The sequence below is a fragment of the Aquarana catesbeiana genome, linkage group LG04, assembly GCF_042186555.1.
Source record: "Aquarana catesbeiana isolate 2022-GZ linkage group LG04, ASM4218655v1, whole genome shotgun sequence".
Classification (NCBI taxonomy): Eukaryota; Metazoa; Chordata; class Amphibia; order Anura; family Ranidae; genus Aquarana; species Aquarana catesbeiana.
The window spans coordinates 247,659,745-247,675,949 of record NC_133327.1 but is presented as its reverse complement, the minus strand read 5'-3'; the positions used below and the strand labels follow the sequence as shown (position 1 = coordinate 247,675,949).

Below are 16,205 nucleotides of genomic sequence, written 5' to 3'. Positions count from 1 at the left end.
AGAAAAAGATTTGGTTAGAACAACACTTAAGCAAATAAACAGTTATGCACAGGACCCTTCTGTTGTGTGCTCCGTAGCTGCCCCGGAGATGTGTGAACCGGCTCCACTGACCAGACCAGCCATTTTAATTTTTTTAATTTTGGGGTGAGTAAGGCATGATTTGATACTCTACTGGGTCTTTCATCTCATAACATAGTCAAAAATATCATGGTAGCTCTGGGACATGTTTTTTTTTTGCTTTTGCACAGACAGCAATTAAAACTTCCCAGGAGACCAATCCACTTCTCACTCTACCCAAAACTACAAAAAGAAAAAAAAAAATTGTGAACTTCTACTTTGGAGTGTAGGTTTACATTTACCTAAACTAATGATGCCACCTTCTCCAGGCCTCATCTTGTTTACCTTCTCTGCAAAGAAATTCATTTCAGGGATGGTCACACCTACACACCTGCGAGTCCTTATAGACTCAAATAAAGTTACATACCAAGACCAAAGCTAATAAAATAAATGTGTTTTTTTTCTTTGTGGCTTTAACTTCATATTACAAATATTTATTACATCTATTTACATAGTGCTAACAAATGTATGTCTTTAAAGTGAAGATACATATCAGTCATTACCCTCAAGGAGCTTACAATCTAAGGTCCCTATCTCACATGCGTACACATACACATACAGTACATACTGTACCAATTTCAAATGGAGCCAATTACCCTACTAGAATATCTTTGGGGTGCATGAGGAAACGCGCACACATACAGGGAGAACATGAAAACCCTATGCAGATAGGGCCCTGACTGGGAAACCTACACAAGTACAGGAAGAACGTGTAAACTCCATGCACTGTCTCTGAACTGGACACTCCAGTGCTGCAGACAGAAGTGCTAGCCACTTAGCCACTGCCACATTTGGCAATTTTCCTGTTTTTTATTGTTATTGGGGGGCTTTTTTGTTCTTTTTTTTTAATTTTTATGACCTGTATAATGTATACCTAAAGGCTAAGTTGACCTTTTGGGAAGAAATTATAAATTTACATATTTTTGCAGGAAAAAAATGGGTATTTATTATTTTTCCCTCAGGAGTCTGCAAAGCATTTCAGTAGATAAGGGGTACAATGTCGGGCTCCTGCAGACAAGCCCTGCAACTTTCAGCCTGTACATCCATATGGGCTGACTGTTTGCAAGCTGCAGGGCTTGTGTTTGAACTATGAGAGCGCTTATCAGTTCCCTTGCAGTTAATTGAGACTTACAAGCCATCAGCCTCAGTGGATGATGGCACTTGTAGTTCTCTCATTGACAGATCGCTGTGAATGATTGATGCAGCTGTGTGGGTGGAGCCCTACATAGCCATGCTATTTTCAAAATGTCAGAGCATATAGGGTGTCACAGGAAGGGTGGGGATCAGAGTTGTGGGGGCAGGTCTGAAACATATTACATGTCACACCTAAAATAGGGATGTAATGTGTAACATACTCTGAACTGTGAACTTATCCTGTAACTTGAATAGTTAAAATTAAGTGACAGCATGCCATCATGTGTTATCATCATTGTTATTACACAAAAAAATATTAGCATTAACAGGGATGAGAAAGTCTAGGACATGCATTGTCCCCAGGGGACATGTATCAATGCAAATTTTTTTTTTAAAAACGGCCTTTTTTTTCGGGAGCAGTTACTTTTTTAATGCTTAAAGTGAAATAATAAAAATGAAATATTCCTTTAAATATCGTGTCTGGGGGGTGTCTATAGTATGCCTATAAAGTGGCACATTTTTCCCGTGTTTAGAACAGTACCACAGCAAAATGACATTTCTAAAGGAAAAATTGTCATTTAAAACTGATCGCGGCTGTAATGAATTTTCGGGTCTCGGCAATATAGATAAAACTCATTGAAAAAAAGAGAATGGGGTCCCTCCCAGTCCATTACCAGGCCCTTTGGGTCTGGTATGAATATTAAGGGGAACCCCGAACCAAAATTAAAAACCAAAAATTGCGTGGGGGTCCCCCTGAAATCCATACCAGGCCCTTCAGGTCTGATATGGAAATTAAGGGGATCCCTGCGCCAAATTTTAAAAAAATGACGTAAGGGTGCCCCCCAAAGTCCATACCAGACCCTTATCCGAGCACGCAACCTGGCAGGCCACAGGAAAAGAGGGGGGACAAGAGAGCACCCCCCTCCTGAACCGTACCAGGCCATATGCCCTCAACATGGGGAGGGTGCTTTGGGGGAGCCCCCCAAAGCACCTTGTCCCCATGTTGATGGGGACAAGGGCCTCATCCCCACAACCCTTGTCTGGTGGTTGTGGGGGTCTGCGGGTGGGGGGCTTATCAGAATCTGGAAACCCCCTTTAACAAGGGGACCCCCAGATCCCGGCCTCCACCTCTGTGTGAAATGGTAACAAGGTAATATTAATATTCATACCCAAAGGGCTTGGTAATGGACTGGGGGGACCCCATTCTCTTTTTTTCAATGAGTTTTATCTACTTTGCCGAGACCCAACAATTCTTTACAGCCGTGTTCAGTTTTAAATGACTTTTTTTCCTTTAGAAATGTAATTTTGCTGCGGTAATGTTCTAAACACAGGAAAAATGTGCCACTTTACAGGCATACTATAGATAACCCCAGGCACGATATTTAAAGAAATATTTCATTTTTATTGTTTCACTTTAAGCATTAAAAAAAATCACTGCTCCCGAAAAAACATCCGTTTTTAAAAAAAAAATTTTCATTGATACATGTCCCCTGGGGCAGGACCCAGGTCTCCAAACACTTTTTATGACAATAACTTACATATAAGCCTTTAAAATTAGCACTTTTGATTATTCATGTTCGTGTCCCATAGACTTTAACGGTGTTCGTGTGTTCTGTCAAATTTTTTGCCTGTTCGGTATGTTCTGGTGCGAACCGAACCGGGGGGTGTTCGGCCCATCCCTATTAAGCATCAGTAAATACTGCTAAATGTTCACTTTCATGTATTTTTCTTATATATTTAGGTGGTACTGGTAGTGTATTAATAGGTCTCTGTTTAGAAAAGTGTTAATGTACTGAAATAACTACTGAATCCAAGGTAAAAATATGTAGAAAGGTTTACTATTGTAGGGAAAAACACTTACTTTTGGTAGCAAACTCTGAAAATGCTGCAGGACAACTTGATATGTGCTCCCACTCATGGCAAAATAATAGTCGCCCTGTGCTTCCTCTAAAATTGTTCTTCCTTCAATATTAATATTTAATGAAACCTGAACAACAACAGAGGGTTACAAAGTAATAATAAATTCAGAGAATAGTGGTGTCATATTTTATTCAATATACCCTAGATTCCCACTGGTTTCGTTAGAAGCTAACAGAATTGCCATCTTAGAGGAAATGTATAGCATTTATGTATAGTTTTGTAAATTGTTTAAAGAACCAAGATTTTTTTTTCATTTGGTTGATTGTTAGATACATATATGGTATGATTAGTTCTCATTTACTACTTCTAGCCATTAGGTGAAGCTCTAGGCTTCTTTTCATGTTTCCTAGACTAACCCTTAAGGGGTTGTAAACCTTTGTTTGTTTAATAAAAAAAACAAACATGTCATACTTACCTCCACTGTGCAGTTCGTTTTGCACCGAGTGGCCCGGTCCTCCTCTTCTGGGGTGCCTCAGTGGTGCTGATGGTTCCTTCCTGCATCGAGTGTCAACGTTGGAGAAGCACTCTCCTTGGTGGGCACGCTCCCAAGTCCTGCATCTGTGTCCATTCACGCAGAATGCAGGACTCGGCCTGCCCCCCCGGCGCCGTGTCATTGGATTTGATTGACAGCAGCGGGAGCCAAAGGCTGCGCTGCTATCAATCTATCCAATCAGGACACGAGACACCAGATAGAGCTGGTGTGCTCGTTCCCAGCCGGAGAAAAATTGGGGTTAGGTAAGTAAAACAGGGCTCGGGGGGGGCTAAAGCACCACAGAAGGTTTTTCACCTTAATGCATACAATGCATTAAGGTGAAAAACCATGAGGCCCTTGGCTTCTCTGAATAATTACAGCAAAATGAATAGCTAAAGCTCAAATTATACACAAAGCTGAATGGAGCCCTATGGAAGTGCCAGTTAGGTAGAACGAGCCACGAAGAAAGTAGCTACTGCTGGACTGTCATTTTAGAAACCCTGCAAACCATGCCAGGTTTAAGAGGGGGGGCACACTGTATTAAATGCTTAATTCTAACGAACAATTGTATATAAATATAAAAACTGTTTTGAATGTCTTTTAAAAATGTGTTAAAGTAAATGTACAAAACAATACATAATCATGAAAAAAGAAGATAAGTGCCCACGCTATGGTATGTGCAATGAATAATCAAATTGAACACATTAAGTTAATTAAACAGTGGGCTGCTGCTGACGTGTAAGGTATAAAAAAAACGAAAACCCTGAAATGCGCCAATGCATAAACATGACCCCAGTCCATTATGGTTTCCCCATAACGGGAAATAAATGACTAAACATACTTTGGTATTACTGGAAGTTTGTTCTTGGCTTTCAACAGGATGCCAGGAAATTTTTGCAGAGCTCAGTCCAGATGGTTCTTCAGCTTCTACAAGGATCATACTGCTGTTCTCAGGTACTAAGCCAGATGTCTTTGCCACTGTTATAGCTGTTTGTAAATTATCGCCTGTTCAGAATAAACACATTGTATTGTGACATAGCAATTCTCATAGATTTGGATACAAGCCTGGACTGGCAATGTGGCATTTCTGGTATTTTTGTCTTTGTGGGCTCATTGGACAGAATGATTTTAGAAGATATTCACAATTTATGCAGCCAGTGACATCACCAGGGCATGTACACTGCATTCTGAATTGAGAGCACACTGAACGTGCCATCGATCTAGAGCGCTGTGCCGCGGTTGCGACTCCCGTGCACGTGCATGGGATCAACATCATCACGGCTCAGCCATTTAAACAACCAGAGCTGGCGAACCCAGAAGGAAGACCAGATAAGGATGGAAGCCCTGGCAGCAATGACAGTCAGCCACTGTCTGGAAGGATCAGTTTTACAGGTAAGTCTGTAATAATATAATAGTATGCAGTGCTTATTAGCACATTACAGTATGCCATTAACTTGCAGGGGGGGAACCTTTTTCTTCAGACTTCACTACTACTTTTTTGCATTCCCTGGATTAAGATAAAGAACATTTTGCCACTTGCTGTGCCCATTCCCCTCCTCAAATACGAACCTGAGTTCTGTATCGATACAGCACTGTGCCCACTGCCAGTCATCTCTCCTCTCACCCCATTCTCACAAGCTTGGGTGTGAGCAGATTGTCTCCCGCTGCTTTCAGTCAAATATTGTGAGCAGAGAGCAGGGGATAGGACCAAGCTGCCCTGCATGTGTCATGGGAGGCACACAGCCCAGTTCGGGATCGAGACCAATCAAGAGCACCCATACCAAACGCTTGTTATGAGGGTAGACAGAAAAGGAGGAGCCAAGATCGCTGACGGTGGATCCTATGAAGGGAGGATCAGGGCTGCTCTGTGCAATATATTGCACAGAGCAGGTGAGTAACACATGTTTATTATTAAAAAAATATTTTTAAATCATTTAAAACCACTTAAAGTTAAAGCGGAAGTAAACCCATCCATAAAACAGTTTCATTTCTGGAACTTGACGGAAATGTAACATTCCCATTGGTTGTGCTCTCAAGCAAACTGTCAAACCATCCAATGGCTGGTGTCATAACTGATGACATGTGCAGCATCATGGCAGTTGTAGATTAAATAGAGGCAGAGATGGCAGCTTCCTTGGCTGAAAACGATAGGGGGGTTTACTTACACTTTAACTCTGATTTGCTTCAAAAACATGTAGGCCTGGCTTTGCTAAATGTATGTTGTGTCTATGGAGAGCTAAGGTTGGGGGGATGTGAGGTGGTTCGAGTTTTTACAGCTGAAAAACGTCTCTCAGCACCCACTGGTCCTGGGTTTTTTTTACAGCTTAAAAACGCCTATGCCATTTGCAGCTCAAAAACGCCTAGGTGGGCATGAAGCCATAGACTAACATAGACAGGCCTTTTTAAGCTGCAAAAATCGCTCAAAAAAGCAGCTGTAAAAATGTCCGTGTGCATGAGGCCTTAGGATAAATATTTTTAGTCTGTTCACTCAATTATCCACCCTGAGGAAAGTCAGCCTGTGGGCAATCTGTTGCAATCACAGACCCAGCAAAATTGTCCCTATTGGGAATCATCAGAGCAAGATTTCTGCATTCCCAACATTGACCATAGCCTTGGATAACTAGATTGCTGCAGATGTTTACGAATGTTTCCAGACTGCCTGCCTGACAGCACAGTTTGGCTGTCTACCCAAAATTGCACAATCTCTGTCCCTACAGGTGCAGTTTTGTTGATGGAATAGTGTAGCACAGCCTTTCTCAGCCAGGGTTCCTCCAGAGGTTGCTAGGGGTTCCTTGAGCAAAGAACAACTACTGCTTTTCATATGAGTAACCACTGACACCAATGATCTTTTTAGATCAGTGTAAGGTTGGGGATGAATCTTCCCAATGGCCACAAACGTAAATATCATTATTCCCACTGACCAGCACCAAGTACTGAGCTGTAGATATAGTCATTATTAGAAGTGGTTGGAAGCATGAGCCTGGAAAATTAATTCAAGGGTTCCCCCAGGTTAAAAAGGTTTAGAAAGGCAGGCGTAGAGTGTACTTTTAGTTTACCCATTATGTCTTCATTTATCTAGAATTAGAATGCTACAGGTTTCAGTCCTTTCTAGTTTTTCTATACTAGGCCAACTAACACAAACAGGGCAAAATGGGGTTGATTTACTAAAACTGGAGAGTGCAAAATCTGGTGCAGTTGTGCATGGTAGCCAATCAGCTTCTAACTTCAGCTTGTTCAATTAAGCTTTGACAAAGAGAAAACTGGAAGACAATTAGTTTCTATGCACAGTTGTAGCAGATTTTGAACTCTCCAGGTTTAGCAAATCAACCTCTGTTACAGTCTCTTCCAGCCTTTCCCCCCGGACTTGACTTGTCTTATGGGTCTATAATGTCTGATTTTGTAAGTGTTATACTAAAGCTGACTATGGGTAAGGGAAGTGTAATCCTACCCTGAGAATCACCTGATGTCTTAATAAGTAAAAAAAACAACACACTTTTACCCATACAGGATGTGAGAGACAATATATATAGCACCAAAATTACAGTTACAGTGATGAATGATTTATTGTAAAAATTTTAGACTATATAATACGAAAAACGATCACATAAAATATTCTCTAAATCATACTGCCCACATGAGCTGCTTACAAAAGGGTTAACTGTGAATATATATGCAAAGCCTCGTTACCAGTGATCATGGCAGTTCTGATGTTGGCAGCGCTCAGTTCTTGCAGAACAGGTTTGGTTTCAGGTTTTAATTTGTTTTCCAATATAAGTAAACCAAGAAATTCCAGATCAGATTCAACATCCTCCCTGAAATAAAGGAATGTTTGGTTATCCTTGTCTGATACTAAACAGTAATTATTTTTCTGCAGACAAAATAGATATTTATGCCAGGTTAGTAGATATATGAATAATGTATAAGTAGAATATGTTATTACTAGTGTAGGTGTGTTAGTTTAAGCTGGTAATAAATCAAATAACAAGTGGAATGAATCAGACGTAAGTATATTATTACCACTTTACTATTGTATATTGTCTGTAGCTCTATACAATTAATTGTAATGCAAATAAGTGGACAATGCTAAGTAAACAGAATGGTGTCAGTTTTGTAATAATGATCTCCATCAAAATGACAGGCTGACATCACCCAAGTGTTATTGAAAGTTTGCACTGTTTAGAACCAGTTAGCTGTTTCCACAAAAAACATTTATACTTATACTTAATATAGCATATCACACCTTATGAAGCTGCTATTGCTCCGGGGTTTTACTTCTTCCAGCACCTTATAAGCCAGTCCAATAACTCGAAATCCTTTCATGGTGTAAAACTGAAGTTCACTAGAAAAGCCCTTTGGAACTGTATGACACAATAAAATATAAACTTCATTTTAAAATCTAACAAACTTCCCTTTTTTAATACCCTTGTTCTTTGTAAGATTTGTTCGGTAGTTGCAAATAAAAATAAAAACTTGTTGGCTAATAACCTCCCATCTCTGCTGCACCAATATTCCTGTTGTTTCCAGCTGTTTCCAGCTATCTAGGTGGACTACAAAACACCTTCCCCTATGCCAGTGATGGCAAGTCTTGGCACCCCAGATGTTTTGGAACTACATTTCCCATAATGCTCAACTACACTGCAGAGTGCATGAGCATCATGGGAAATGTAGTTCCAAAACATCTGGGGTGCCAAGGTTCGCCAACACTGTCCCTATGTTATGGGGATGTAGGGTCTTTTTTAGTCATAACACATTTCCTATCCTAAGGTGACAACGCTGCTCCTCCTTAGCATCAACATAGAGAATAAGCACTGTTACCCAAAGACAGGTAGAAAATAAAAGTAAAACAAGTCTGAAAAAAGAAAGCCAAGCCAGCCAACACATCTAGGCATCTAAGGACTGATGTATAAACCTCAGATTCATGGCAGAAAATTCCTGCACAAAAATGCGAGAATAGGGTAATAAACACCCATAAAAAAACAATAGAATTCCGCGCTTAGGACAGAACCGGTATGCAGCCTCCCCTGAGCCTCCCTAAAGGAGCGTGGAATATGATAATTAAAAAGAAGGTAGGGGTAAGTGGCGCTCCCTAAGATGGGGTACCCTGTAGGGTGTGTGTCATAAACACCTAAAAGTGTAGTGCTGAGACCATGTGGAACCTGAACCTCATAAGGACTCATAAGATGTTATGTCTGAAGTTACATCATGCGTTATCAATATTAATGTTGATATTGAGATTAATGCGTTTATTGATAACGCATGATGTAACTTCAGACATAACATCTTATGAGTCCCCTGTAATTGCAACTATCAGTAGAAGGTAATTGGAACCTTTTTTCAGAAGGTTCATGATTACCTGAATTGTTCCATCATATTTTTGAGTTTTTTTCGTTTCTTTTCCTTTTAAATTGTAAACTGTAAAAGGATGGGCTGAGTCCCGCTCTGGCTGTCAGGTTGAAATCTGAATTTTTTTGAGTGAAATTCTAAAGACATAATGGTTCCATTTTTTACTTCTATGTATTTTTTATACATGAATTTTTTTATTTATTCATATTTATTTTAATTATAATAAAAATTTAAGGTATTTTTATTTATTTTTAGATACATAGTGCATTAAAACACTTTTTCCATTATATTAAATGGATGGTGCACTTTATGATTATAGCCACGTATAGTACATGCACTGTTTGAGTAGCTCTAAGTGCAATGTTAAAGTTTTTTAAAACTTGTTTATATTTACTGAATACCGGAAGTCCCTAGTACATCATGGATGTTTTTTAAAAAAATTTCATCCAGGGTACACGCTCGAGCCCTTCCGGCTTTCCAATTACGGTTCCCCTCCACAGGAGATTTTCAATGATGGCCAGACCGAGGCTTGGTGTATCCTTGCGCATGCCTGTTGGTATGACGGGCTGGCGCGATAATGAGGCTTGGATGTATTTCCGTTTTATGTGGTTTTTTTCCGCTTTCGTCTTCTGTCTGTGTACCTCCCCGAGGGCGGTCTTTGATGATGGCTTGTCCCGATCTTCGTACACGCCCTGTCAAATGACGGACATGGGCGGAGACGAGGCGTGGTTATATTTTGTCTGCTCACATATAAGGTGATGGTTCATTGCGTCGCCCGTGCCCCGTAGAAGACGTCACGTATGACGAAACATGTAGGGCGTGGCCTCGCAGTGCTTGCCATCACGTGTTCCGAAGTTCTTATCTGCACGGGCGTTCTGCCTTTGTTTATGCCGGCTTTTTAAACATTTTTTACTGGAATCTCATAAATGTACATCTGTGGTTTATTTAAGTAATAAAACCTCAAACATTATTACACTATTGGAGTTTTTCTCCTAATGTTTTCTCTTGAATATGGACTCTTCCACTCTTGAGTCCCCCCTCTGATGTTGGAGCAGTTGGACCGTCCGGACCTCACTGGAGTCGGTGGTACATGCTGTCAGGACCCGGATAACAACATTCTGTCCCCGCAGAGGGTTATATCTGCAAGCTCATATGACCTTGCCATAGAGAAGGTCCAACGATTGGGGTAAGCGCACATCTATTACCCCTTTTTCTGCAATCAATATACATTGGATAAGAATCCCTTCAGCTTATTATTTCTCATGATTCTGTGATGAGATATAGCAAGTGGACTTTTTCTTTTTCTTTTTACCCATTTTCTTCTTTGAATCTAGTCACGGACTGATGTATGATCACTTGTTTTCAGTTTATGTCAATATTTAGTTGGATTTTTAAGTAATGATTTTAAGCACTTGGTGTTGTTATTTTGTTGCTGGGATTCACACACACATTGTGTCTCCTAGGCACTCTTCATTTATTTATTTAATTATTTATTGCTAGTGCACAAAAGTTTTATTTACATGTTTACCACTTCATGGATATTTGAAGTTTTTTTTGCAGCTGCTCTTTGTGAATTTATTTATTTTTATCACGTATTGCTCATGAGCGCAGGTTTTTCCACCATTTTCTCTACCTTATTTATTAGGTAGCATTTTTGTATTTCAAATGTTGCACTTACTGCACTTTATACATTATATGGTATTAAAGGATCAGTCCACCCAAAACAGTGAGTAAACTCCCAGTTTATTTTATTTATTTCTTAATAAATGTGACAATGCTTTTGTAGAAAACTTTTTCAGTTAGTAAAAAAAAAAAAAACACAGAAATGTTTCTGTTGATTTTGATGAGTCTTCCTCGTATTTAATAACAGAGCTTATAAGACAAGGTAGACAAGGGGTAATGGGGGTATCTCATTTACCTTATTTATTGTCTCCCTTAGACAACCATAGTGACTTATAAGTCATACTAGCTGGAATCCCAAGCTGGTAGTAAATGCAGGTTAAATGAATTTCAGGGTGGGTGAAAAAAATTCAATAATACAAACACCAATAACAAGGAGTTAGATAAGAAGTAGACAATACATTCATCCATTTAGTTAGTGGGCAGAGGCATTCATTGCTTTCATTGATATTAAGATTAAAGTTCCTGAAAGAGAAGAGATAATATATTCACCCATGCCTCCCCTCCATTCCAGCATTGCCGCCTCTACCACTATCTTTAGTTCCAGGAGTGTTGAATGCCTGAGCCCTTGAAGCGATGGACATTCCCAGAAGTATTGAATACAGCACTGGAATGCTTTTTCTTTTGCATGAATCTTTAAACTGGATATTTAGTTTTAGGCTGACAGTGTCACCTTTAGTAATCAATTACAGTATAAGCCTCTGAAATAAAGTCAAAGATTTTGCCAGCATCATAACTGACCAAGGTGTTTTGGTTTTCAGTTATGAGAGAAAGGTTTTTTCATGTCTACTCTGTAATGCCCCGTACACACGGTCGGATTCTCCGACGGAAAATGTGTGTTAGGACCTTGTTGTCGGAAATTCCGACCGTGTGTAGGCTCCATCACACATTTTCCATCGGATTTTCCGACACACAAAGTTTGAGCGCTTGCTATAAAATTTTCCAACAACAAAATCCGTTGTCGGAATTTCCGATCATGTGTACACAAATCCGACGCACAAAGTGCCACGCATGCTCAGAATAAATAAAGAGATGAAAGCTATTGGCTACTGCCCCGTTTATAGTCCCGACGTACGTGTTTTACGTCACTGCGTTCAGAATGATCGGATTTTCCGACAACTTTGTGTGACCGTGTGTATGCAAGACAAGTTTGAGCCACCATCTGTCAGAAAAAATCCTAGGATTTTGTTGTCGGAATGTCCGAACAAAGTCCGACTGTGTGTACGGGGCATTAGAGTTGCACACGGTTGCTCCTTTGCCCATTAAAAAGTTTCTCGCTGTTGGCATTCATCCTTTGTGCATCTACCAAGTGTTTGTATGTGTTTGAATTTGATGTCACTACGAAAGCTGGCACTCGAGAGTCAAAAGTTGTATTCATTAATTTCAGCAATGCCTTAGCTGAGTTTTAAAGAGATTTGTGAGATGTTTGGGAGTTCTAAAGTTCTGGGCCTCTAATGTTTTGAGGAGTTTAGATTCTGCACTAATCTAGTAGTCTTCATTGTGGGGCTTGGAGGTGGTTTACCATTTTAATTCTCCATTGTGTGAACAGTCAGCCAAGAGAATAGGTATAGACTAGAAATTTGTATTTCAGGTACTAGAGAGCCACCTAGTGGTAGAAAGGCATTTTGTGTAAACAGAACCTATAATGTTACTGTACCTAAAATGAAATATGACAATATATCTTACCACTGTCTTCCCTGCAGAACTGAATCACCATCTCAGGAGCTCCTTTCATATATACTACATGATTATCTTGTCCAATCTCTTGTGTAATGACAGACATGCGCTGCAAACTAGAGGAAAATGGAAACTGGTGGATGATAGCTATTCCTTCTGCTGGTCCCTAAATGATTAAAATAAATGATGAATGATAACTATTCAAATATTGTAGACTGCCCTACAAATGTTAAATTTTCATAACAAGGACCAGCTAACAAAGAATAAAAAGGTTAAACTCACAGAACGGCATGCTTGACCAGGCTTTAAAACCAAGCTAGATGATACAGTTTCTTTATTTTCAGAACTTGACTGCTCAAATTCCTGTAAAAAATGTCAAGTTATAATTTTAGGACTCTTTAAGAAGTTAAAAAACTAATAGGTATGTCTGTCAGAGGTGTTTATTGAAGCAGTTTAAAGACAAATAATAATGTCAACAGTGATCAGCGTAGTAACGGTGAACAAATTAGAATCAAATTTGCTATAGTCGGATCAGTTTAAATAATATGTATAACTATTGCCTACACTACACATGTATAATAATTGTATTTGTTTATTCTTAACCTCCCTGCCGGTATGATTATGTCAGATTTTTGATGCTCAAAGCGGTACAATGTTTTGCATGGAAATTTGGCGTTTTATATTTTAGGCCTGTAATTCTTAGGAATAACACACTTAAATCTGTCCAAATCAGAGTCTAGTAGACATCCCGGGTATGATGAAGTTTGAAACACAAAATCATAAGTTATAATATAATAAATAACTATAAATAATTATAACAAATATTAATATAATAATAAAAAAAATGTAATCAAATTAAAAACACTGAAATTTGCTCAGTTGCAGAATTATCGCTGTCATTACTTTCAGTGTTTGATGACTAATACCCCCACAAATCACTATCGCTCAATTCTGCAAGTGATTCTCATTTATTATCGCTGTTTTCTAGCTGGTCTAAAACCACTTTTGATGTAAAGGGACACTTTTTGGTTGCTATGGACAATCTCCAGTTTCCAGGCAGAAAGAACAATATATATAATATAAAATTGCATACAGGGCACTGGACAAAGCACTAGGGACAAAAGGGATATGAAATGATTTGATACAGTAATGTAATCTGTAAGATTACAGGGTACTGTATGTGTTATGTATTTTTCACTTTTTGAATGTGGCCCTGGGCTCTGTCCCCATGCGTCGCGACACTCGCAGGGAACGGAGCCCGGCTCTGTGATACATCGAGCAGAGACATGGCTTGCACACGCAATGGGGAGACATCGCAGGATCCTGGGGACAAGGTAAGTAAGCTGTACATGGATCCTGCGATGCGATCCCAAGTGTGGTACTGAAAATTTACCCTGAGCCACACTTGGGAATACCGCCAGGGCGGTTAAAGATGAATTAAACCCATCGATTTACCAGTTTTCAAAACACAGTTACATTCCCAGCATATGCCATTCCCAGCATATGCCAAAGTGTCAAACCATCCAATAGCTGGTGTCATAAGTAATCACATGTGCAGCACCATGGCAGTTGAAAATCAAACAGAGGCCAAGATGGCAGCTTCCTTGGCTGAAAACAATAGGAGGGATTAGTTCTACTTTAAAATAAATACTTTAACAGTAGCATCTTGTATAAACACTGTGCAGCAATAAAGGTACTAAATTAAGGCCGGCCATAGACGATTTGAAAACCAAATGTTCTGTTGAGCGAAAAACGTAAATGGCACATACAATTGTGCCATTATTTGTTTTGTTTTTCTAGAAAAAAATCCAGCATATCTGATCAGGCTCTTTTGATTGTCACAGCTGGCGCACTAATAATGTGAAAAAACTAACAAGCTGGTGTTCAACTAGAATTGTATGGTTTTTGAGTCATCCATGGCTTGCTTAAGACAGCATCTCCATAATAGCAACCAAGTTTACTCTACCTACATCAGGGCTATGCCAAAACGTTTGTGTTGACCAATGCTTATATGGATTGTAAACCATTACCTAGGGCTGGATGCTATTAAGTTAAATTGAGGTCTAAAAACACTTTGGTAAATACTTGTCTCTTTAAATAAAAAATGTTTGCCATGTGAGCAGCATGACTGTCCATTACAGATGAAAATCTCTATCACTGAAATTTGACATTTAATGAGGTTGAAAAAAGACTCATGTTGTATTAAGTTCAATCCAGTACCTCCAGTTAACTATGCTACATAACAGAACATTTTACCGCTCAAAGGTGAAAATTAATAGTTGGCACCTTCAGAAACTATTTCTGGTACCACACGGCCAAACTTTGCAATACTCTCTACTAAATGTCACCTCTCCTCAGCACTAGGGATGAGCCGAACACCCCTCGGTTCAGTTCGCAGCAGAACTTGCGAACAGGCAAAATATTTGTTCGAACACGCGAACACCGTTAAAGTCTATGGGACACGAACATGAATAATCAAAAGTGCTCATTTTAAAGCCTTATATGCAAGTTATTGTCATAAAAAGTGTTTGGGGACCTGGGTCCTGCCCCAGGGGACATGTATCAATGCAAAAAGAAGTTTTAAAAAGGCCATTTTTTCAGGAGCAGTGATTTTAATATTGAAACAATAAAAGTGTAATATTCCTTTAAATTTTGTACCTGGGGGGTGTCTATAGTATGCCTGTAAAGGGCGCATGTTTCTCATGTTTAGAACAGTCTGACAGCAAAATGACATTTCAAAGGAAAGAAAGTAATTTAAAACTACTCTCGGCTATTAATGAATTGTCAGTCCGACAATACACATAAAAGTTCATTGATAAAAACTGCATGGGATTTCCCCACAGGGGGACCCCGACCCAAAATAAAAAAAAATGTGTGGGGGTCCCCCTAAATTCCATAACAGGCCCTTAAGGTCTGGTATGTATATTAAGGAGAACCCCGCGCCAAAATTAAAAAAAAAATGGCGTGGGGGTTCCCCTCAAAATCCATGCCAGACCCTTCAGGTCTGGTATGGATTTTAAGGGGAACCCCGCGCCAAAACTTTTTAAAAAATGGCGTGGGGTCCCCTCAAAAATCCATACCAGACCCTTATCCGAGCATGCAACCTGGCAGGCCGCAGGAAAAGAGGGGGGATGAGAGAGCGCCCCCCCTCCTGAACCATACCAGGTCACATGCCCTCAACATTGGGAGGTTGTTTTGAGATAGCCCCCCAAAGCACCTTGTCCCCATGTTGATGGGGAGAAGGGCCTCATCCCAACAACCCTTGGCCAGTGGTTGTGGGGGTCTGGGGCAGGGGGCTTATCGGAATCTGGAAGCCCCCTTTAACAAGGGGACCCCCAGATCCCACCCCCCCCATGTGAATTGGTAATGGGGTACAAATGTACCCCTACCATTTCACAAAAAAGTGTAAAAAAGTTTAAAAAACACAAGAGATGGTTTTTGACAAGTCCTTTATTCATTTCCTCTTCTTTCAGCTTCTTCTTCCACCTTCTTTCTTCTGGGGTGCTCTCTCGTGCCCTCCTCTTTTCCTGCGGCCTGCCAGGTTTCGTGCTCGGATAAGGGTCTGGTATGGATTTTTGGGGGGAACCCACGCCATTTTTATTAAAATTTTGGCGCGGGGTTCCCCTTAATATCCATACCAGACTTGAATGGCCTGGTATGGAATTTAGGGGGACCCCCACGCCATTTTTAAAAAAAATTTGGTTCGGGGTTCCCCTGTGGGGAAATCCCATGCCATTTTTATCAATGAACTTTTATGTGTATTGTCAGACCGACAATTCATTATAGCTGCGAGTAGTTTTAAATTACTTTTTTTTCTTTGAAATGTCATTTTGCTGTCAGACTGTTCTAAACATGGGAAACA

General features: G+C 39.9%; 1 protein-coding gene across 1 annotated transcript in view; it reads right to left on the bottom strand.

Moving 5' to 3' along the window:
* Positions 1-16,205, bottom strand: part of LOC141139845 (probable cation-transporting ATPase 13A4) — a 74,577-nt gene that overhangs the window by 26,357 nt on the left and 32,015 nt on the right. Inside the window, exons 15-20 of the mRNA XM_073626372.1 lie at positions 12,626-12,706; positions 12,353-12,509; positions 7,884-8,001; positions 7,331-7,455; positions 4,485-4,648; positions 3,113-3,238 (exon numbers count right to left, since the gene is read on the bottom strand). Coding sequence (XP_073482473.1) covers positions 3,113-3,238; positions 4,485-4,648; positions 7,331-7,455; positions 7,884-8,001; positions 12,353-12,509; positions 12,626-12,706 — 771 coding nt within the window. The remainder of the gene's footprint in view (positions 1-3,112; positions 3,239-4,484; positions 4,649-7,330; positions 7,456-7,883; positions 8,002-12,352; positions 12,510-12,625; positions 12,707-16,205) is intronic.